Source organism: Aptenodytes forsteri, unplaced genomic scaffold (assembly GCF_000699145.1).
Source record: "Aptenodytes forsteri isolate BGI_AS27 unplaced genomic scaffold, ASM69914v1 Scaffold270, whole genome shotgun sequence".
NCBI classification, from domain to species: Eukaryota; Metazoa; Chordata; class Aves; order Sphenisciformes; family Spheniscidae; genus Aptenodytes; species Aptenodytes forsteri.
The window spans coordinates 1,385,811-1,410,594 of NW_008794631.1; the positions used below are offsets into that span (position 1 = coordinate 1,385,811).

Below are 24,784 nucleotides of genomic sequence, written 5' to 3' on the forward strand. Positions count from 1 at the left end.
AGGGAGCCTGGGATGCCACCGACACACCAAGGTAGGACAGCAGGGAAATAACACATGGGAAGGGGAGGACGAGCTGCAGGGACGGTGCGGCTGGGAGGACTGGTGTGAGCTGAAGAGAGGGGACAGGAGAGGTGGGAGGCAGTAACCCAGCCCTTCAGTCCCCTCTTCTCTGAGTGTCACTTCGTAAGTGGTTGGGTACGAAACTCAGATATAGTTACATAGAGTGACGGTGGTGTGTTCTCGTTGGAAAAGTGCCAGTGTTTTCATTTTAAGTAGGGATCCTGCTCTGTAATTACTTGTAAATACTCTTTATCAGTTACGTGAGCCATGCAGTAGAGTAGATGGCTTTTAGCGACTCCTGAAAAATAGAGAGAAAACTGACTAGACACCATTTACATTGTTTTTTGCCATTTGGCATACATATATATTACAGCTTGCTTGAAAACAGAGGGCCAAGATGAGCCATCACAACAGTGGCATGCAAACCACTTGGACTGAGTTTGGCACCAGCAATGTGCAATTGTGGAAGCTGCAGTGCTGATCCAAAACACGTGTGCTGCTCAACAGCAGCGAGGTGTGGGCTCTTTCCAGTCAGTGTCCATCAGCTCACGGTGCTCGGGGCTTGTGGGGGACCTCCGCTTTCCATGGTACAGGTCCCGGTGTGGCTTTGCAGGGCATCGCCCACGCTAGATGTATTCCGGTTTGGACAGAACCTGCATCTCCTGCCCTCCATCACTCCTGTCCCGGAAAGTTCCCCCCAGCCTTCGTGTTCTTCTTTCCCTAAAGAAAAAAAGGAATGGTCAGAATTAAAACAGGTGAAAACAGGTAGTCGGTTTAGGGACTGTGCTTATGTGTTCCCTCCCTTCTTAGGGGATAGTCAAAGTGATGGTAAAGGAGCGATACTCGAAAGGGGGGCAGAGGTGGTTGCTGAAGAGGCAGTAGATGAGGGGGTTGATGGCACTGTTCAAGGCTGGCAGGTTCTGAATGATCACGGATGCGTAGAAGCGCTCTTTGGTCTCAGGGAGTATGTTGAAGTTGTCCAGGATATCAAAAAGAAAGTAAGGGCTCCAACAGAGAACAAATGCTGGAAGAGAGACAGAGAGAGGAAGAGCTTGACTTCAGATAGTTTAGCTATTTAGGGAAGTAATCACACACGCAGAGAGAGACTGTCATAACACATAAATATTTGTTCATGAAAAAAATATATCTCCCTATTCAGGGTCTTATTTAAGAGAATAACTATTAGATTGTGCTTTTATTTATCTTTATTTTTATTTTAATGCCTGTAAAATATATTATGTGTGTTCCTCTAAGTGTTTAGAGTGCTCCCTCTAGACATATCGAGGCGCTTTTGAGCACTACACAACACATAAAGGGTAAATAGGTAGCCAGTTAAAGCATCATAAGTTATAGTGAAGTGCTCTTTTAATGGTCCCCTCAGTGAGCAGCCAATCTAAATGTACACACCACCAAAGTGCCGTGCCGTGACAGCTCTGCCTATCACAGACACCTATTAAACAAGGGCTCTAGACACCCAGGAGCAAGGAATGACACCCTTTTACACCACATTACAGCAGACCAACATGTCATTTGGCATGCTGGTTGGAGGTGCTGTGTATATGGAGCGTGCAGGAAGACTCTCTAATTCCTATACTGCAATTTGAGAGATGAATTTGGGGAAGGCAAGAGAGGACTGCACTGTTCATAACCCCTGCTTTTGTTCAGAGGTGGTAGAAATAAAAAGGCCATAGGCTTACCTTTATTTGCAGACATAGGAAATTAATCTGTCCCTCACAAATTTCTATGTCATCTCCTTTCACAAAGGCTTTTGATTAAAGACTTACATAGGAACACTGGGACAGGCAGTTCACTCAACTAAGCCGTAAGTACCTGAGTTTCAAATGTACAGGTATCTGTGAAATCAGATGCATGATCTCTCCCTGGCCCAAATGAGACAGCAGAGTGACCCCATGCTTGCTTTCTTGTTGCAGTAATCAGTATTTCTTAGTTGGCAGTTAGCCGAGCACTCACTGAATGTGCAAGGAAGAGATAAACTCCCCTCCTGTTTTCTAGAGTAACCAAACCGGCAGTGCCTATGCACAGATATCAGCAAAATAGCAATATGCATTGTCAGCATGTAGATCACAGCACTGACCACGCAGAACTTTAAGTGCCTTTAAAGAAATCCATGAATGTTAGGTGCACCCTGCACACCGAGAGATGCCGGGTACCTAATATTATCAAGGTCCTTTGAAATACTGAGCATCCAGGTGAGCTCTTGACGTCTGATGGCATTGTGATAGTAGTTGCTTCTGACAAAAGCTTTCTCTGATTGCCACGCAGAAAAGTTCAGGTACAGAGAAGCTGTTCTTGAACTTCTGAAAAGCATGAATCACACCGGCCTCTCTCATGTCTGCAGACGCTACCGCTAAACAGTGAGCTAAGCACCTCAGTAGTAGCTATTACCACAATATCATCCAATCTGAATTTTGTGTAGCGTTGGAAAGAGGAGCGATCTCTTTTTTTTAGCGGTAGGGGATGGCTGTCAGCCCTTGGGAGTAAATAGCTTCGGTCGCCTTCATGCCTGTCTCTGGCAGCTAATCACAAGCCTTGTGTGACGCTGCTTTTATTTATCGAGATAGAATGTCAGACTCCTAATTCCATCAGAATAATGTCATCTCCCTGGGAGACAGAGGACACCTGCACTGAGTCATCTGCTGCCTGGTTGGGAAAGCAGAGCTCGTTCTTCCCACCTGGGCAGGCAACATGCTTCTGACATCAAATTCAATTGATCTGCATCCCTCGCCTCTCCTTCCTCTCCCTTGCACCGCCCCAGCACCTAACATGCCGTACATAGTCTCTAAGCCTAAAAGAAAACTCAGTTGCCAAGTCTTTTGGCAGCCTGGATGGGAAGGAGATGACCCCTTCCTTTGTTCCTTTTAGGCAATGTCCCTCCTTTACTTTCTTTATGCACATGAGGGACTGTGCATATAATTTCATTTGAGGCTTATGTCAGAGGCCTAAAATAGGAGCTTATCAGCCAGAGGAGAGGGGAAGGACAAGGACAGAAGGCAAGTCAGGGGGTCTAACTAAAGCTGCTTCTCTGAGCCATCTACTGTACTTTATCTGCTAATGAGGAGGGAGCTGAGGAGGACCAGCTTCCTAACATCAGCATCCTCCCTAGCTACCAGCTGTGGGGCTTTTCACTTACCAAGGATAATTACGATGCTGTACTTGATCGCTTTCACTTTTGCCCTGGATATGAACCCACGACTGGTGTAGCCAGCAAAGGTTTTGCCACCTGGGGAAAGAACAGTTCAGCTAGTGAAAGAGTAGGGCTGCTGTGTGGATGTGTCAGCACATACCTCTGCAGGCAGGACAGCGATACGTAGCCCATCCTTCCCTGGTGTCAGGCAGGGGCTCAGTAGTTCCTGAAATTTGGACACTTGCAAGAGTTGGACGCTCAAAACCTGAGCCACCCAAAATCAAAAGGGGAAATGTAAGCAGAAGAGATCTTCCTGAAGCATTGTGGCAGCTGGGTAGTCCTGATCCTTGACACTTAGTCAGGAAAAGCACTGCATATGTGCCCAACAGTATCAGTCTAATAAAAACCATGGGCCATCACGGCTACAAAAATGCAACCAGAGTGGTGTTATAGGAGACATTTTCTGAAAGGAACTGTTAGCTATAATTAAGAAAAGAAAAGAAACAATCTGGCAAAATAGACTACCTGTTCACTTTTAACTGCATTTCGGTCAGAAGGATTTTGAAAGCTACATACTTCATTTTCTTAACCTCTTACTCTTTTTGATGCTTTGGATAATCAGTCATACATTTTACTCTCCATGTTGACTCAGTAATGAAATATGAAATGCTGTTAGACTAGCTTTTCAGATATGAAGTGTGGCTTGAATTGAGAAGCAAATTCTGTTCAGTCTCACACCAAGGCTGGTTGATCTAATTTCCTCTGAAGTAACACAAATATCTCTGAGAATAAATTTCTGTATTTGAATAACAGTACCAGCATGATTACAATAATATGCCTGATTTCATTATTAATGTCAATTTGCTGTTCATGTTACTTGGTCAGAATAATTAGGTTCACCATAGTGAATACACAAGAAGGTAATTTTTTATCAAAACATCTTTAAACACTTGTAGTCCAAACTTAGGGCTGGAATTTTGATTGATGTAATTGGAAATAACTCTGTGTACATGACTTCTTGCACCTCTTATAAAAACAGCATATCAAGGCTGTGTAATTTGTAAAGAAAAAAATGTAAATAAAATGAATGTGGGCTTGTTATCAGTGAAACATCCCATGTAGATGCTTGAAATTAGTCCATATGTAATATTACTGGAAATCACCTGGTGACTTATAAAGCAGAATGTATCTCCTGGATGAGGAGAATGATATTTTTTTCAAGACTAGTTAATACTGATTTTGTCATGAAGGCAGGACCATTAGAAATCAGTCCTGCTCAAGCATAAGGATATCTGAATATGTGCAACATCACATTAGGACACTTCCTCCTGTACCAGACATGATCCATGATCCTGCTTCAGGCAAGTACCAGCAACTTAGTCCCTGTGGTTTGATGTGTTTCCACTCACCACTTGGCTGCACTAACTGGTTGTGTGCTCTTACAGTTGTGTTGTAAAACACATTAGTGTAAATGAACATACTTTTCTTCATAACTAATAGGAAAGGCAGCTGCCGAGTGCAGATCTTGAAATGATGTGTGCACTTTGCCAAAATAGCTCAGAACAGTCCAAAAATGTTTATGGTCTTGGGGTGGAAAGCTCAGCTCATTTATGGCTTTCCGTAGCCAGGAATTTCTGAGCTTGACCAAAATCCAAACTTGCAAGGGCATGTGAAAACACAGCAAAAGTGTTATCTAAGTATATGCTAGAAAAAAATTATTCTGGAAATGGGCAAAGTTCTAGGAATAGGGATTCTAACTTCTAGAATAAGGATTTTTTACTTTTTAATTGTTTTCTTGCAGATGTTTTCCATCGTTTCTCTAAAGGGGATTTAGTGTCAAAGGACAGAAGGTAAATAATATAAAAAAGAGTTATGAAGGAGCAATTACAGAAACCCCATTCCCACCGCAGTGATGGGGGCCCAACGCGACACTGCATGTCAAGGCATTCCCGGATTTGGGGGGACCAGCCAGATTTGAATCACGAGGCTGGAGGCACATGTGTGCTGTGACTCACCAGGGCAGCTGGATATGATGACAGCCTGAGCTTTGCTCTTCATCCAGATGGTTCGAATCACGATTGAGTATATGACGCTACAGAAGGGAAAGAGTCATTGGTATTATGAGGCACAGAAAATTTAACTGACATCCCAGTTATTTGTGCTCTATGAATACACTTATCTATGTGTAAGGAGCTCATAGGGATGATGGGACTGCATAGGAATAATAATGACAACAACAATAATAACTAAAATACCACTCTCCTGTAGTAATTTTCAGAAGCAGATCTGAAGAGTTTTCACCATGTAAGTCATTAGCGTTGTCCTGGCTTTGCAGATGTCAAATCTGAGGCTCAGAGGAATGCAGTGATTTGGCCAAGATCTCACAGGCAAGAGCTCATTGGGGATTTTGAGCTAGCTGAGGCCAAATCTGCCTGGGTACCAGCCCCAGGACACTAGCCCTGAAATGGGAGAAGCAAGGGGAGGGACCTGGTTTTGCTGTGTGTACACTTCTGTTTTGGTGTTACTTTGTGAGTATGAAGCCGACAAATAAAATGGTACCCTGGGGAATTTGACAGGGGCAAGATCCATGAGAAATGCAGTTAAAAACCGCGGTGCTCACTTTAAGGTATCAAGGTCCTGGGACGGAAATCAAGGAAGACAGAATTATCAGGTAGGTGGGAGGAGTTAGATGATTCAAGGCCAGATCCACCACAATTTGCATATTTAGAGGGGGATATACATATACTTTTAATGGGAAAGATGAAAAGTGCCCTAGTCCACAATGACCTCAGATAGGTATGACCTTTCCCTAGGCGATAACAAATCTGGAATAGAATGTTAATTTATTTATTTAATATAGAATAGGTAAAAATAATTCCTTCAAGCTGAAGACCTGTTTGAACCCACATCCTGGATGAGGATGTCACCTTTTCAGCAGTTTACATAAAAAACCCCCGAGGCCTTGCTCTGTCTGCCTTTTCTCCTGCAAGCATGCATAATGTGCAGCTAAAATCACTAAGCAACAGCATACTTTTGACCAGTGTTTTCCTTTTTAATCTGCTAAAGAAGACAAAAATAATTTAAAAATATTTCAGCTAATGCACTTGGGTTGCCATGTTTTCATGATGTAAAAACCAAGCACCATAACAGAAGTCGTCATGTACTGTTTGCAATACACCACAGTGTTTTGGGGGGCCTGGGCAGCCTGACCATTAATCGCCATAAACCTTAGTGGTGACTCTGTGAAAAAGGTGCAAGTAGGGAGATTATTTCAGGGTGTTTTATAGAGACAAAAACGTGTCTTACTATCATGTGGTTTATTTTTACTATCAGAAGAGACATTATTCTTATTAGAGCTTTCAGACTGATACACGAGCCTTTCCTACAGCACCCTCAATTCCTAGACACGCTTGCAAAGGCAGTATTTGTGTGCCTTGGAGGTTTCCTTTCTGTGGAAGTTTGAGCCATCTGGTTTCCAGGCTCAATAGGTGAGAGCTGGAAATTCAACGTGCAAGTCCGAGCTGTGCAGCAGAGCAGTAGCGTACTTGTCCAGTGAGGGTTTTGCATGCATCTGCCATGGACTCCAGCTTGCCCTCCTTAATCCCTTCAAAGGTCCAGCGTGGCTCCCAGCTGACTTGAACATTTTCCTTTTATCTCCTGGCTTTTCAAGAACCTGTTTATTTATCAGCTGGTGCACTTGAGAGTTCCTTTGTACTTTGTACTGACAATGGTGGAAAATTCACGTATCATTTCTCCTTTGATTGTTCCAACGAATAAGAATGTATTGCAATGATAATTGTTGTCATCTCAAGAAAATTTCCAGCCAGCTCCTAAAAGTCCTGTTTCTATTTTCTCCCTAGCCTGCTATCTCTAGCCTGACCTTTTTATCTGCAGTTGAAACAATATCCCCTCTGAGGCAGACCTGCATGTGTCCAGCAGGACACACTCAGCGTTGCCTAAGCATCAGGACAAAGGAATCCATAGTCAAAATATTCAGACTCCCTACTTCCAGCTAAGGATTGAAATACAAAGTCAGGCTCCTCACTTGCTTTCCCTCCGACCCCAGAAATCCTGCCCTCTTGACTGCAGAGTCTGGTAGGAGCATCCCTTTCACCAGATGCAGTTACAGCAGCTCTCTTCTTCACTTGGCATTTCACGTATGAGATTACATGCTGTTTCATTTGAATCCTTAATTTTTAGAAGTCCAGGGGAAAGTTTAATTCCTGATTTAATCCGGTGGCTTCTAAAGTGCTGCCAACATAGTGGATTTGTACTAGTGTTCATCTTTCTTTTCTCTATAGCTGGATCCACTGGAGCCTTCCTTATCGGGAGGGGACCAGAGGTGGGGTAAAGCTGCTCAGGGTGGGTGTCAGGAAAGACGAGTCACTTGTAATGCTAGGTACACTTCCCAGCAACTGTTTTGCCAGCCACAATTATGCCTTTATGCTTTGATGTCTCTGGGACTCCAGATCTTATTAGCGCCTAATCTCCGCCCCCCCCCAGCTATGCTGACATGGAGCTAAGAAACTGGAGTTTCCAGAAATGTGTCACCCAAAGCTTAAGATCATAAAAGGCACAGAAATAAAAAGAGAGTACTTATGGAAGAGAAGTTGTATTTTTCTTACAAGGGAAAAGCAGTTTTTTTTCAGAATGCATTTGTAGCTTCTGTCTTTCTGTTAAAGGTGGCTGGAGGAGGACGTGGTGGCTGGTGACATCTCAAAGGGTGGGAAGAAATTCCCACTGGGTGGAAAATGAAGTGGCAGATGAGCAAAGAGTACCGGGGGACAGATGACAACTGGTGTTCAGATGGACAGGAGGGTGTTCGGCAACGGTCTGCACCATTCTGACCGTATGGTAATCTCTGTTTCCTTCCTCTCGACATCAAGCTACTCAGCCTTCACTGCCAAGAGGTAAAAGCACACCGTACACATTGCCACAAACCTCATTTTCCAACACATGTAACATGCCTGCATGCTGCTTGCTCTTGTCTCCACTGAAAGCAGCTGGTGATGTGACGTACAGTTTGTTAGGTCTAGATGTTGTCAGGTTTCTTTGTGTCTGTAAGTTTGTAGTGCGCCGGTCTTCCAGCCCTCACTGGGGATCCTTGGCAGCTACATAAACATGTGCTGTAGTCATTTTAATGCATACTATGATACTAAAATACTATATGAGTTGTTGTGGCCCATTATTTGCAGGTGAGAGACTAAAGAAAGGGAAGAAAGAGCTCAGGTGGAGTAGTCAAACCTGGATGGAAAAATAATCCAAGCCTTTTTGAGAAGGAGCTGCTCAGGCTTTGAATACCACAGGATAGAAAGGACATGCTGTTGATCTGAAAACGCAGTGATTTTTCTAGCCCTATTAAGAGGCATATCTGGAGGGGTGGCAGGAAAATACAAGAATATGGTTCAGACTGTGGATGTATCTCAGCAAATTAAATTCGTTGCATGTCCAAAAGCAATTTAGCTTGATCCAAATTCTGAAGGACTGAGATGCATGTTCATCGTAGCATGTTATTAGTTAATGGTGTTGTTTAATATGACCCCATTGGTAATTACAGCATTCTTTGTTCATGTAAATAACTAACTTATGGTTAGTTACACAAATGCTACCATGAACAGTCCCACTCCGTCTTTAGTTTTAATTCATAGATCGCTTTTGTTTTGGAAAATAAAATGTCTTCTGGTAAAGCAACGTGTTATTATTAATAATCATAAGAGTTATTGATCTGCCCACTCTTTAAACAGAGATTTTTATTTTTTTTTAAATTAATGATTGCATTATGATAGCGTCCCACCCAACCTCAGTATTTACTAGTAAAATGAGCCTTTACCATGGCAAAAAGTACATTTAAGCTCCCTGCTAACTGCTTGTATTTATCATCCAGCATTGCCTATTGTTCCTTGTACTTTATTTGTGCAAAGTGATGCAGCTGGATTGTGTTTTATGGTAGCTAATTTACAGCACTATTTATCCAAAGACAAAAGGCATATGTAACATCACCTGAACAAACCATTGTAGGCATGCGTAATGGGTAAGTTAATAGACGGGCAGATATTAGAACATATGTGCAAGATCTAGGCTTTTTTATTTAGAAATGGAAATCGCAGGCAAAAAGGATTGTGCTCACTGAATCAAGCTCAAAAAATGACCTTTGGTATTTTTATTAATGGTATTTTTATTCCCTTTATTTGATTCAATTCAGACAAATAGCTTTTATTTAATCTATTTTTTATTTCATTGTGATGTCTTGGGTTTAGTTCTGTATTTTTCCTTTTAGCTGATTCTGTTTTTTCTCTTCTAATTATTTTTCTGCTGCTCCAAAGCAAATGTTCTCTTTGGAGTTTTCATTTTAAACAGCAGATGGATATTTTTTCCTCTGTGCTTGAAGAGCAACTTTTGCAATTTTTTTTAACCCGAGTTTGGAATTATATTAGATAAATGCCTATGTATTACATTTATCAGGTTAAAATATAAAAAATATATCTGGCAATCGTGAATAACAGCTAAAACGACTCTGAATTTCTGGATACTCAAGTGCCAGATTACAATTATGGTTTGGCACAGAGCAGCAATACAGAATAGAAACCCAGTAGCTCTCCTGTCTCCCCATCACAGGACCTGAGGGGCCAAGGTAAATAGCTTTATTTAATCTATTTTTTATTTCATTGCGATGTCTTGGGTTTAGTTCCGTATTTTTCCTTTTAGCTGATTCTGTTTTTTCTCTTCTAATTATTTTTCTGCTGCTCCAAAGCAAATGTTCTCTTTGGAGTTTTCATTTTAAACAGCAGATGGATATTTTTTCCTCTGTGCTTGAAGAGCAACTTTTGCAATTTTTTTTAACCCAAGTTTAGAATTATATTAGATAAATGCCTATGTATTACATTTATCAGGTTAAAATATAAAAAATATATCTGGCAATCGTGAATAACAGCTAAAACGACTCTGAATTTCTGGATACTCAAGTGCCAGATTACAATTATGGTTTGGCACAGAGCAGCAATACAGAATAGAAACCCAGTAGCTCTCCTGTCTCCCCATCACAGGACCTGAGGGGCCAAGGTGCAAATATTTGCAAGAGAGATGTCTGTAATCTTGATTTGACCCATATTTAACCTCTGTTCAGCAACGCCCCAGAGATATTCAACTATCACAGCTACTGTTTGAGCTGTGATACTGCTTGGCATATCTTGGTGTAAGAGAAATGGCTTTGGTTATAGCTGATGACACTTGTCCCAGAACAGGAGAGAACTAGTTACTGCATGTTGCCTAACTAATTTTTCTAAATTTTGGGGGTTTTGGTAGGTTGACAATATCAACTAAGTCTAAATAAGAGGGAAGAACAGGCCAAATTTTTAAGCGCTGTAAAGAAGAACCTGATGCAGGATCTGTAGCTCTCCCTGACCGACACTGAGACAGTGGGGAGGAGGGGAGCTTTTACATGAAAAGAACAAATATTCTTCCCTTTTCTCAGCTCTCAAAGATAACCACACACTTGGGTTAAAAATCTAATCAGAGCTTTTCATTCTCTTTTCATTATTCAGGTCTTGATCGTCTGTATTATAATCAGATAAAAAACTCACCACAAAACCACGAGCTGTTTGATAACTGATTGCTGATTTTCCAGTTGTGAAGAAGTGGTGGGAACAGACCTACCAAGTATTTAAATCTTTCAGGGCTGTTGCAGTTTTGTTCATAGATTGCCTTTTTATATATACGTTTTAAAAAAAGGGACAGATTGTTGTTTTCTTCTGGTTCGTGTTTTGGCTTGGAATCTATAGGGTTTTCTCACACCACGTCTGGGGGATTGGCTTGTCGGTGGAAGGGTTTTCCAGGCTTAGCATAAGGTTATCAGCTAAATAATTAATTCCACGGGCTGCAGTGTTATGAATAACACAACTCCTGTGACTTAGTTGAAGGCTGCGTCAGGAACATGTGAAATCAGCTCTGCCGAGAGAGCTGAGGGATGGATGAGAGAAGCTTAAAAGATGATGGTACCTGGACTGTAGCAAGTGAAAACCACTCAGCCAAAGCGGCGTTATCTAGTGTGGAATTAAGTCCTGCACCTGAAAAGTAAAATTTTATCCTTTGTATGCACTTCGGATGAACTGCGCCAGAAAAAGTGCTGTCATCAGTGAACTGCTTTGCTCTAGAGGTTAGGTTTTCAGCAGATTCAGGCGGCAGAACTAATTAAGAATTAACTCCGCCAGCCAGTGTCCCACTTTGCGTCAGGCACCTGCCATGCAGCTAAATGAGTGCTTCGGCAGAGAAAATAAAGTAGCTGCGCAAACAAAATGAATTATTGCAGAAAAGGTCTTATTCTTTCTCTGAGTGCACCCTGTCTCAGTTCCTCAGTAAGTGTGGTGCGTGCCTTGGCTTCTGGTTTACTCGTATTCCCGGCTTCTTAGATACCGATCCTTGACTTTTCAGTCACACATTTATGGATCGTCTCTCCATCGTTATGCTGTGGCCTTTTTTAATAACATCTTCAGCTAAAGACCATTAAATTAAAAAAATCACAAAATGCCTTCCTTCATTTACTAAATAACACCTGTCAGTTTTATAATTAATCGTTTGACAGAGTGACACACAACTACAATGTAAGTGATCTCTCGCACTCACCCTTATGAAACAGCATCTTGTTTGTCATCAAACCTACTGTGCATCTGAAAGTATTCAGTGGAACGAAACTTTTGCAGAGAAATTGAGTCCCTGAAGACGTTAACAGCCATTCCTGCCATTCTTTGGCTGCAAACTGCTTACCAGAGTATTTATATGCTGCAGCCACATTAGGTGGATTAGCTTTAAACTTCTGGACTGCCAAGAAATTTTAAAGAAATGGATGTCACGCCTTGAGGCTATGTTGACAGGTGTTTTATAGATGCATCAGCTGGGAAGTTGCAACCTTCAGTTGTGTGCTTGAAACTTGAAAAAATGTTCTAAAAAATAGCCAGTTCTTTCCAAACTGCATGGCATTTGTTCATAATGTCTCTGCTGACCTTGCCCTGGTGGTAATCCTCTTTTTATATGGTTTTAGACAATCTCTATTCTGAAGAAAATAGTATCACTGACAACTAGAAATAAATGGGCGCAAAAAAATCTTTCCCTGGCTCACCCCCCTTCCCTCCTCCCAGTGCCTGGTACCACTTAGGATCTGTCAAGAATTTGACTTCTCCTGGCAAGGACGTGGGAGCATTTGTGTCAGTGTTTGGAAACCAGGAACGTGTTTGGGCAGGCCATGGGCACCGCTCTGCCCTGTGGCTCCGAGGCTCGTGTTTTAAGTTCCTGTCCTGCCATAAACTTCCCATGTGAAAGTCGCTTAAGGCTAAAGCCGCAAAAATTTTAGGATGCTTAATTCATGTCTCAGCTGTCAGGGCAATCTCATGAAATGCCAGTTTCACTGACTTTCCCTTTCCCTCATGTCTTCATCGCCTTGTTGCTTTTGGGGATTTACTGTAAAGTAAGTCGCAGAGCTGATCTGGTTTGAATATCTTCCTTTGGCAGGGAGGAGGGGAGCATAATGTCAGCAGCTCTGAAAAATTTGTTGCTACGTAGCTTGCCTTCTCTTGCCAAACAAGTATATATGCCATGTAAAAAGGAGTGGCTGATCTGTAATAGAAAGTGTGAGAATCTGTAAGTTTGAGTGTGAAAGAGATGTTTCACACACCTGTGGAATGACTGATAACTGGACAGGCTATGGGCCTTTTTCCTAAATGACTTAAGATGCTGGCTAGAATTTCCTGATTCCTAGCTACTTGGGAAAATTTGTAAGAAAGCTCCTCTCATAGTAACAGCCAGCCTCAAAGTTTTCTAGTGCCATTTCTTTTGCACAGTTAAATTACTTTTTGTCTCTTCTGTGTGTTTATTCTTTTTGCTGCTAGTGCTGGGCTGCAGATCCACCCACATTTTTATTTACATATTCCCAAGAATATTTTTTGGTTTATTTAAAACTAGTCTGGTTTTAAGATTCAGGAAAACATACAAAGAGAAATGATCCTGTCTAGGAAGGAAGAGCAATTGGAGAATCTGGGTGTAGTTTTTCTCTATTGCTATCATGTCCTTTCTTTCAGGAGAACTTTTCATGATTTTGTTTGTTATATCTGTGCAATCTGGCGCAAAAATGGAAGGTTTAGCAAACTGATGTGTTATGAGCAAAGCATAAAAATTGTCCCTTCTCTCTAGGGAGAGACCACCACTGGTCAATGTTGAATCTGTATCAAAAAGTCAGCTAGATGAATTCAAGCGCCATGTGGTTTTGATTCTATCAGAGATAAACTGGTTGCCATTTTGCTGCCAGCTGGGCTGCAGATCCACCCACATTTTTATTTACATATTCCCAAGAATATTTTTTGGTTTATTTAAAACTAGTCTGGTTTTAAGATTCAGGAAAACATACAAAGAGAAATGATCCTGTCTAGGAAGGAAGAGCAATTGGAGAATCTGGGTGTAGTTTTTCTCTATTGCTATCATGTCCTTTCTTTCAGGAGAACTTTTCATGATTTTGTTTGTTATATCTGTGCAATCTGGCGCAAAAATGGAAGGTTTAGCAAACTGATGTGTTATGAGCAAAGCATAAAAATTGTCCCTTCTCTCTAGGGAGAGACCACCACTGGTCAATGTTGAATCTGTATCAAAAAGTCAGCTAGATGAATTCAAGCGCCATGTGGTTTTGATTCTATCAGAGATAAACTGGTTGCCATTAGAAGCTGCAGAACTTAATCTCCGTAGTTAAACAGGAAGAAACTTCAAGGCACAACTCGACTGGAGAGGAACTAAAACCATGACACGATCTTTACTATTTAGCTTATGTAGCCATTCCTGTCATCATCTAGAAAAGATCACCCCACCCCCACCCCCCCTCACCTGGGGTGCTAATGAGCAGGAAGCCAACAGAGACTCATGGCTCATCACCTGCTGGAAAAGCAGATGGACCAAGAGAGATGTCCAAGGGACAGGCAAACATAGTTCCTCTCTCACAGCCCAAACAGCGTGTCACCAAATCATGGGGAAAAAAAGGAGTCCCAGCAAGTCTTCTTTGCCACAAAGAAGAAGAGATGAACATCAAGAAATCCTATTGTAACCTTGCTACTGGAAGAGAATAAAAGGGAAAGAAAGGAAAGGGCTCGGAGAACAAGTTACTGCCACCGGCAGCCTTTCAAGGCAGTTAAGAAACCACACTCCCGTTCCACATTGGTTTTTGACTGTCCTTTGCATTGGTAGCTCCTCATGGCTAGATAATTTTTGTTTAACAGCAGCTAATGGCAGCACCCCAGAGGGAGGCAATAAAATTCACTGATCACTAAGCACAGTCTGGGATATTTTTTGACCTCAGTTTAAAATAGATTCTGCTGCAGATCATCTTTGTGATCTTGGGCAAATCAGTCTCAAATATTTGCAACTCAGGTTTCCCGTTACAAAACAGGAAGAATTTTATTTGCTCGTATTTTAGGAGTGGTTGGCAGCTTCAAAAGCTTGGAGATTTCTTTCTGATCCTGGTGAAGAAACACTCTTCCGCTACTATGAAACTTGAGAGCACTTTAAGCATATTTTAGTTTAATTAGCATTGTGTGGTTTCCTGTTCTTTTATTAAAATTATGTTTTGTCATAATAGCTAGACATTCATACTGGATTTATAAAGATATGTTTCAAGCCTGCAGCTGTGGAGATAAGTGGACACACTTAGAGATTCAGTCCTTCTTTCAGAGAAAATGTTTCTGGCTATTAATATTTTAGTTAGTTTCTGGCTACCTCATGTACTTGTACTTGTACTTGTACTTGTACTTGCCCCAGGGCAAGTACAGCGACCCGTGCATTATGTGATAAAAACCGAAGCAGCTATAAGGCAGGTGTGGAAATGAAATCATAATGAATGAGTAGAAATTAAAGCATTAAGCTGATTGCACACTTGACAGCTTTCACCACACGCTCGCTGACTGCGGTTCAGGCTTACCTGATAATGATCAGAGGAATGAAGTACACCAGGAAAGCCACCACTGTCATGTAGGGTATCCAGTAGGAGTCATCAGGCCAGAGAGCCCAGCACTGCACTTCCCCGTTGGAGAGCTGCCGTTTCCCAAAGATAATGAGGGTCGGTATGGAAAACAGGAAAGAGAGGCTCCAGGCCACTCCAATAAGAACTTTCGCCTGTCTTTCTGTGCAACAGAGTCAAACAGACGGTGTTAATGGGGGTGCTGGAGTGACTGGCCCCTCGTAGCAGTACTGACAGAAAGTCAGGGAGGAGGAGGAAACCGGGTGAAGAAAAGGAATTTTGGGCTGCAGCCGGCTGATGCTGAAAAGACTACAAAGGAGAATGGGGATTTCATCTCTTTCTCATTATAAAAAGTCATGTCCTTATGGGCTTGTATTTTACATGTTTTATTTAAAGATGCTAAGGGCCCATTGAATCTGAAACGCTATGAGAAAGGCACTGGTCAGGGTCAGCAAGTCAGAAACATGAGATGTAAATAGTTCCTCTATGCCACCAAGACAACATCATGAATGAATGCAAAGGACCTCAGGCCTGCCCCACTGCACGCTCTTACCCTGGCACAGCAAAGTGGCGGTCAGTAGAAGGACACAGAGACAGAAAAGAAGAAGGAGCCCTTGTGCTACAGATAACAGAGGAAGGCTGAGACTGGGAAGGGTTACTTAAAACATAAACTAGGTTAGAGCGTACTGGACGTACTGGCAAGGGAAATGTCCTCCTTGGAATGGAAATTAAACATTTTGATGCACCTTGTAGTGAGAAAGCTCACAAAGCATTTCCTATCAGGAAAGAGAAAATGCCTCAGTTCAGGATCAGAACAAAACTGCACAACCAGCTGCCTTTAACTCCAGCTGCAACTCTACTGCCCCAAAGAAACATGGTCCTGGAGGGCCTGGGCATCTCCTGCAGTTCTCTGCATCATGGCGGGGACCAAACCCAGCTCCTGTTGATGGGCATATGCCCAAGCCATGCCAAGGGTGGACTGCTAACTGTGAGACAGGGCAGATGATGGTGGGCTGGTGCTCAAGTGCTCAGCCCTGTTTTATCTGCCACAACAGACATCAACTAGGAGATCCTGCTGGACCTCATGGTGAAGATCAGGAGCTGAAGGATCCCAAAACGCTTGGCATGTTTGGGCTACTGCTTCCCCTCGACTTCTGGCCTCGTCCGCTGCCAAGTGGGGAAAACTGGTGGGAAATCAAATGATGCCTGGTGGCACCCATGGTATTTTGTAAAAATCAATGGGTTGGAGCAAACAGCCCCAAGGCTTTTGTTTTCACAAATCTGAATCTTCTGGCTAAAATCCATGTTGCTCTAGCCAAAAAGTGGCAGGGGGGGGAAAGGGCTGATCTGTGGAGTACCAGTGATTCTCAGCAGCAGTTATTCCTCCTGAGTCAGATCATGAGGAACAGATGGGGACAGATTTTTTTGATCTGGGAAGCTTTGGTGTTGAAATACTTTATTGTCCTACAAAATACCTGAGGTTGTGTGTGAAATAGAAAATTGCTTTAAATTATGCATGTCAAGAAGAATGTCTTTCCTCCTTGAAGCTCAAAGAGCAATACAAAAGCATGTGGGAGAAACATTCAAAAAAGTAATTTTAAGCTTTATAAAATATCAGTTGCAAATATTCACTTATCCTGCTCATTTTTAAATGCTACCCACATTCAGCAAAATACGGTCTTGCTAATCTAGGGCTTAAGGGAACTCTGATGACATCTACGTAAGTGAGAGGGTCAGATCGAGTCTATAAACATTGCACAGGCAAAGGAGAACTGTAAAGTTTACCAAAGCGTAACAGAATAAACTTAGCAAAAGGAGTATTAAGAGTAAGTTTCACAAAATATTTCCTCACAGAAAGGGCTTTTTGATTGTGAGCTAGCTACTTAAACTACATACATACAAGCCTCAGTGGAGCCCACGTGTCTATTTCTAAGGGGAAAAGATCGTACTTGGATAATATACTTCATTTTTTGCACTGTGTAGTGACGCTGTTAATTTGAAGACAAGTGGGCAATTTGGGTTGGGCAAGAGTGGTATTTTATTTTTGTGTTTTATAAAACATTACCTACAATATTCATTTAATCTTGTTTTTAAATGTCCCTCATGTTTGGTAGATTATGTCCTTGCTAGTCTAAAGGGCTTTACAGGGCACTGATAGCCTCTAGGTAAGTAGATTTTTGTTTTATCAGACTAATGTTAATTGGCTGCCTCACAAGCAGGGTTTTTTTTAATGTTGTTTTTTGTAAATGTTCTGATATGTTCTAAATGCCAGCAAATCACATAACTAGAACTATATCAATTATAAATGGAATCAAATAAATAACAGCTTTTGAAATATGATATTCTATTCAGCCAGTCTCAGTATTTTCCTTTAAAAACAATATTGTTCTTTAAATGGAGAGTTTTTCATACTGGGGTGGTCAAGACTAACACCTGGGGTTGGAGCGGGACTCTCAGTCGTGAGCTCTGGCACTGACTCTCCTAAAGGACATTTTCATGTCACCGTCCCCTTTGCTCCGCTTCCGCCATCCGTGTGCTGCGGCAGTGGTTTTGTGCACATCTGCCTGCTCCCAGCAACATGTGACGGGGAGGCACCTCTTGTGAGGAGTTTTGCTCCCTGCTACCATGCAATCCTTCTATAAAGTGAGTGCCATTTTAAAGTTAGGTTTTAAATCCAGAGAGAGCGAGCTGTTCCAGAATCATATTGATCTGATGGACTTTAGCATCGTTTGCAGCCCAAAGCCACGCAAGGGACAGTTTACACCTACTTGGGTTTTGTAATTTACTTAAGCAGTTCCGTTGTCGCCTGTTGCTTAGTTTGTATACTGTTTGCATATACCTTTTCAACATGGTGAAACATTCATAAAATGTCTTCTGCTATAACTTCTCAGTTTCTTTTCTTTTCAATCTTTATTTTACAATTTTTTTTTTAATGACCCTTTTGGTTATTGAATTAGGTACCTCATACAGTAAAAGCGTTAGGATTAGAATGCATAATTCTTCCACATCCTGCACTTTCTGTGGTCGTTTATGTATTCGCAAAGTGAGTATAAAATATTTAACTGTTGACATTTGTTTTCTTAGAAGCCATGCAAAGTACAGCTCATTGCAAATGCTTTTTAACATGACCTGAGGCTAGTAACCAAACAGCAATTTAAAAAAGAAAAAGTTGTTCAACATTTTCAAAGCAAAAGTTTTGATTTTTTTTTCCAAAATGATATTTCAAGGCTACATGGAAACATAATTTTTAAAATTGGTAAGAGGAAACAACTCTTTTGTTTCTTGATTGAAGGATTTGGGGGGATGAGTGTTTCATTTTGGAAAGACATTTGCCACAAGTTGACTCAGAATGGTTTTTAAAGTTTCTCTGTGTCAACACCAATGACAAAGTTTCGTAAATCTCTTTGCTCTCTGCCTGCAGAACAGCTAAGAGGGCGTTTCAAAAGCCCCCCACATGGCACCTCTGCTAGGAATAGCTGGGTGCAAAAGGTGAATATTTATGTATATTCCAGGAAGTTGCTATGGTAAATATACCTCTTTAGATAGTTCTTTTGAATTTAGAGCTGCCTCCTTTTTCCCTTTGAACATGGTCTTTGCTTGTCCATCAGTGTGTAGCCAGCCCTCGCCAGAGGCAGATGGGCTTTGCCAGCGTTATCTCTGCTTGTGGCCTGTGTCTCCCCCAGAGCTGCACCCAGCTGATGGCTCTGCTGCCCCTCGGCTGGGTGCAACGTCTGCTTTTCTCCAGTCTTAAAAAGAAAAGAAAAAACTTTACGGTATAAGTATAGGAAATGGGACTGAGTTAGGAAAAGGCTTTTATAAAGATTTGAGGCAGCTTGGTAGTTTGGATTTTTTTTTTCAGCCTCAAAGTGGCTTGCAAAGATTAACCACCAAATTCTTTACTAGGCCCAGGCAGTAATTTAACAAGTGCTGCTTTTCCTGTACCACGTATGAAGACGAAATGTCAGCGAGCCTGCCTCACAGCTCGTCCCACTCAGCCGGCAGTCGGTGCTTCAGGTGGTTTATGAGCCCTCCCCAGCCCAGCTCAGCGTGGGCAGGAGCTGCAGAGCACGCCGTGCGTCCCAAAGCCTGCTGAGAAAACCTTGGTATCAATCCCCTGGTCTGAAAAAGTTGGTCTGCACACTGGGGAATATGAGGCTAAATTTCACAAGGTATTTGAAGTTTTCAGACCTTAACATCTGCCAAAGCTGCACCACTGCCTGGGCTGTGATTGATTCATAGATTTTTAAGGCCAGAAAGGACCATTAATCTGATCCCCTGAATAGAGCGGGCTTTCAAAAGCCATCATTACTCCAAAACAAGAATGATATTTGCATCTGATTAAAGTGCGTCTTCTGGACCTCATGGTTCTTGTAACTGTTCTCCTTCCTCCCCACCGGCTATTTCTGTTTATTCACTCAGTGCAACATACTTAACGTCCCACTTTAGGCTCTGCAGGAAAGAAATCATGTTCTTTAAATTGTACTGCTAAGCAGACAGGATATATTTGAGTGCTGTAAAAATAACAAATAGAAGAAATTACAAGAAACAATAGATATCCAAACTTATATGCTACAGCTTTTGAAGTTCTCTTATCAAACTATTGTATGAGTTCTCAGTACTGCATTCTCTGTCCAAGTTATTTTTTTAGTGTGAATAAATAGACAATATAGCTGTTGCAGCTCCTAGAGCCAGTATAGTTCTACGAGGAATAGATTTTGCCCATAATAACGTTCTCAAAATGCTGGAAGATAATGAAAACCTCTATACTTTTTGAATGTCATTTCATTCTTTGCTAACACAATGCTTATAAAAACTGCTGAGGGCTAAGTGCAGCTTAATAAATCTCAAAACCACAGCTCCTTTGCCATTTGGAAAACTGTAACAGAGTCCAAATGTTGCTACAGCAGGAATGAATAATTCGTGGCAACAAGCTTAAGAATTTTGAAACTAAAAGACTATCCAACAATATCCATAGCAATAGCAAGGTACAGAAATTCTCCTACCTCCTTGCAAGAACTTCATTGGGTAAACTATGGCATGATACCGGTCTATGCTTAGTGACACAAGGACGTAAGTCGAGGCATATAGAAGGACCACCTGGGGCAGAAGGTATACGAGGCAGCAGTTGAGACACATTTATTGCAGAAAATAATGTCAGCAAGAACACTGAACTAGGAATATTTGAAAACTTTTACTGAAAAAGAAAAGAAAACGAAAAAAAAAACTTGTATTTTCACCCAGATCTTTTTCCTTTATCTTGTCCACAAAATTTAAAAGTTTTAATATGCTTTAATTAAAAGTGTTTCAACTGTAAATGAATACTTTCAGCACTTAGCACTTCTGATGCTAGAAAAAAGTCTATACAGCATTTTTGTTAGGGTTTATTGCTGTGGGGACACAAAGCCACGCGAGCTTGGGCATACAGGGGAGCCCAAGGTTTCTATACCTGGAAGTAGCGAACGACTCTGCAAACAATATCAGGAGCCATGAAATCTCCAGTGTAGCGCCAAATGATGTCAGTCATTATGTTTATGAGTCCTGTGAATGAATCTGCAAAGAAAATTAACTGAAGAAGCATTAAAAGAAACAAACACATGGCTGCAGGTGAGCCGCAGAGGCAGGTATGACTCTCGGGATGTGCCAGCTCCCCCAGTCCTGAGGGCAGCCATGCCACAGTCAGTCAGCCCAGGATACTAGAGGAGCTGGGAAAGCCTCAGAAAACACTTGAAGTTTTGTGTATTTATTTTCTTGTTCTCTTAATTTAACACCAATCCATTCAGACAGACAAGGCAAGATTCCTCTAAGCGTTGGAGCCCACAGCTGGTTTCTCACGAGCACGACTTGCCACTGCCCTCTGGGCTGGGGTTCAGCCTGGCTGGCATTGCAAACAGGTCGGATGAACTGCACCCTTAAAGTGCATTTTCTCTCCGTTGCTTATAAAGGGACATGAAGTGACAAGCTGAGATGGCCACGTCAGCCCTAGGCTGGATGCACGCCCTGGTCTATAGCCGCATCTATACCAAAGATGTCTAAAATTAGAACTGAGATCAATTCCCTCTCAAATAACAATTTGCTTTCTGTGAGTAGAGCTGCATAAAAAATCACCTATGGGTGTTAATCCCACATACACCTAAACATTTCAGGCTTGTTCATGAGAGACATGGAGGAGACTGCCTGGTGGGCCTGATCCTGCAGCATGCTGGGCTCACCGCTGCCTGCTAAGGGCCCCCAGGTTTATCCATGAGGTGTGGATAAAATATAGCATCGGAGAAGCTGTAGGTTAGTGTCTAAGTATGTCGGCTTGATCCCAGCTGTGCCAAATACTGAACTATTTAATGTCCTTTTTTCTTTGTCTTTTATTTCACTGTAAAAAGAAATATGTCTCCTGTGAAAGCACCTGAAGTGAAATCCAAATGCTGCTGAAGTTGTCAGGATTTTATTCGCAAACTTAATTATTTAATGACTAACCCTGCCCTGTCAGCTTAAAGTTGACCTACTTATGCCTGTACTTCTCCTGTACTCTGCATTCACCAAAAGAAATACACCTCAGGCCATCTTTTCTTTTTTTTTTTTTAGAAAATCTGAGATATTCCAGCCTTTGTTCTGCTTCTTATTGAACAAATGAGCACTCACAGAGATGCAAGTTTTACAAAGGAATTGCAAAAACTGGTACTGCTGTTGGACATATGGGCGATATTAAGTTTTGTCTTTAAAACCAAGTTAATAAAAAGTTCTCTCCCTGTAGGACAGGATAAATGTTTTAAGTGCTGTTCATGGAAGAAAATGTGCATCAATCCAGTGTTCTGCCGCTTCAAGTAACACAGCATGTTGCTCTTCTTGCACAGATTACCACAAAGGGAGAGAGCAGGTTGGGAAAACATTTTGTGCAATTTGTCAGGACAAAACCAAGTAATATAAAGAAATAGCTTCAACCCATATTTAAAAAATTTAGAGTGGTGAGGTAAAATGTTTCATTTTGATACCACCATTTTACACATTCAAAAACTATTGCTAAAGTTTAAAGGCATTCTAACCCCCATATCAGAAGATTTTGGTTTGAAATGTATGCTTTTGGAAAAAAGATATTTCAACAATTTCAAAGCTTTTTTTTTCAGCAGTAAGCAGTTTGAAACAGTATTTCCAAGCAAATGGGTATGGGTTTGGCAAAATCAGTTTCTTCTAACTCTCTCCTTTGAAATTACAGAAATTCCAGTTACTTCTAGCTGGAAATTGAGATGTCAGCTTAATGCTCTAGAAGAAGCAACTTGTTTTGCTTCACTGGAAAACTAGGATTATTTTTTCTGTATCAGTAATCCTTTATCTCCTCTTTTTGTTCAAGGCTCAGTTCGAAATGAAATTAGAACAGAAAAATCATTGCTGTTGCATGTAACTACATTGCCTCCCTCCTCATGACTTTATTGTTCAATTAATTCTGGTTTGTTCTTTCCTCTCGTGGTGTTTCCCAACCCTGTTTTCTCTCTTTTTGCTCTTCCCCTGCCTCCAGAGGGAGGCTGGATCAGAGATGACCTCCAGAAGGCCCCTCCAACCAGCACTTCTGTGGTCTCTGCTCTCACTCCTGCCCAAGGCAGCAGAAAATTGTGGTTTGAAACCTTATATTAAATGTTGCTCATTGATTAGAGTGATGAGGCAAGGGATGATTATTCCTCTGATGAGTATAGTGGCTTTAAGACTTTATTGAAAAGGTTGTAGGTGTATATAATCAAGGTGGTCTTTGAAGAAACCACAGTTTGTTTCAAAAACGAGCAGTGGTTCAAAACCATCCCTTCCCCTTTCCTTACTCCTGAATTATTGATTCATATTCTCTCTCTCTCCAGTAATGAAATATTCATTGGTTCAAAGTAATACACATCAATAGAGTTTCACCTCAGGGTATCCTCCAGCTTTTGATGATCTGAGCATCCGCCAAGCAGGTGGTAAACGGGGTTTCAGCTTCCCTCCGGAGGAGGAGGGTGCAGGGGCTGCCCTCCCTCCTACCCACCTCAGTGCTCTCTAGAGGAGAGGGAGGGAGAAGGGAAGGCACCTCAGCTGTCTCCTCATTTCCCTCTTCTCACCACCATTTTGCCATCCCTTTCCAGCGCATTAGGAGAGTGCTTTGGAGGTGCATCCTGCAGGTGAGGCAAGAGATGAGCCGGTGTCCTGATGGTCTCCAGGATGCTGGGTTTGGAGCTGCCTGCTAGGTGTAAGCAATTTGGGCAGGCCCAGAAGCACACTTCCAGCATATGCCCACATCAGCTTTTTAGTTTGCATCGGGAGTGCATTTTTTAACCTGTAGATGGTCCCCACTTCACTGGCTCACGTAATGGAGAAGCCACAGGGGAATGAGCCTTTGCTTCAGCTGATGCTCGACCCAAAGGTGCTCTCCAGGGGTGCCCCTCATGCACCCCACGCCATGCAGTTGCCAGCCAGTGCTCAGGCTGAGGGACCATGGGGGGGTTTACTCGGCTGAAGCAGACCGCCCCCCCCAAATGCACAGTGTGTATATCAGCTCCATCTTCATCATGCTACAGGTCTGTTCCCGCTACATGGCATTACCTACTAATATAGCTATAGCCTTAAATACTTTGGGAGCTTTAAAGACAACTTGAAACTCTCTTTCCCTTGAAAGCCTTTGAGTGAGGTTTTCAGGTGACTGCAGAGGCTTTTAAGCAAGGTTTAAACTTCACAGCTTCTTTGTGCTGGCAACCTCAGCTCCTCTCCCCCAGCAGTACACTTTAAGAGCTCTTTGTGCTGAGTTTCTGAATCCCTGCGAAGGGCTCAGCATGCACTCCTCTGAGCATATGCCCTGAGCACAACACGCATGTGCATGCCAAAGCAGATGCAGCCAGCTGTGCATGTGTGCCAATTAGCCAGATTTCTCAATAACCTTTAATTATAGAAACGTTCTCCCACACAACATCCTCATGCCCTCTGCAGGTTTCAGAAATCTCTCTTGTCTTTTCAATCCTACCAAGTATCAGACCAACTTTTCTCACTCCTTTGCTCTTCCACTGCCTGCTCCAGAGGGTGTTTCTTACCCCATCTCTTCAAAGGACCAGACTCTCTCACTCTGACCCAACTGCACACCTTTAGAGGATTTGTCATGCAGACACAGGTTACTTTACATAGGGCCACCAAGTAAATAATGTGCCTTGTGCAGGTGATCAGACAGCATGCAGGAAAAATAACCCCCGTTTTTAAAAAGGGAAAAAAGGGAGACCCGGGGAACTACAGGCCAGTCAGTCTCACCTCTGCGCCTGGGAAGATCATGGAACAGATCCTCCTGGAAGCTATGCTAAGGCACATGGAGGACACGGAGGTGATTCAAGACAACCAGCATGGCTTCACCAAGGGCAAGTCCTGCCTGACTAACCCAGTGGCCTTCTATGAGGGAGTGACGACATCAGGGGACACGGGAAGGGCTACAGATGTCATCTATCTGGACTTCTGTAAGGCCTTTGACACGGGCCCCCACAACATCCTTCTCTCTAAATTGGAGAGTTACGGATTTGATGGGTGATGTCCGGTGGGTGAGGAATTGGTTAGATGGTCACATCCAGAGGGTAGTGGTCAACGGCTCAATGTCCAGATGGAGA

General features: G+C 42.2%; 1 protein-coding gene across 1 annotated transcript in view; it reads right to left on the reverse strand.

Moving 5' to 3' along the window:
• Positions 1 to 686: 686 nt before the first annotated feature.
• Positions 687 to 24,784, reverse strand: part of NPSR1 (neuropeptide S receptor 1) — a 63,097-nt gene continuing 38,999 nt past the window's right edge. The window contains exons 3-9 of the mRNA XM_009273500.1: positions 20,638 to 20,741; positions 20,195 to 20,288; positions 15,153 to 15,354; positions 5,221 to 5,297; positions 3,212 to 3,301; positions 904 to 1,084; positions 687 to 780 (exon numbers count right to left, since the gene is read on the reverse strand). Of these exons, the coding sequence (XP_009271775.1) occupies positions 687 to 780; positions 904 to 1,084; positions 3,212 to 3,301; positions 5,221 to 5,297; positions 15,153 to 15,354; positions 20,195 to 20,288; positions 20,638 to 20,741 (842 nt within the window). The remainder of the gene's footprint in view (positions 781 to 903; positions 1,085 to 3,211; positions 3,302 to 5,220; positions 5,298 to 15,152; positions 15,355 to 20,194; positions 20,289 to 20,637; positions 20,742 to 24,784) is intronic.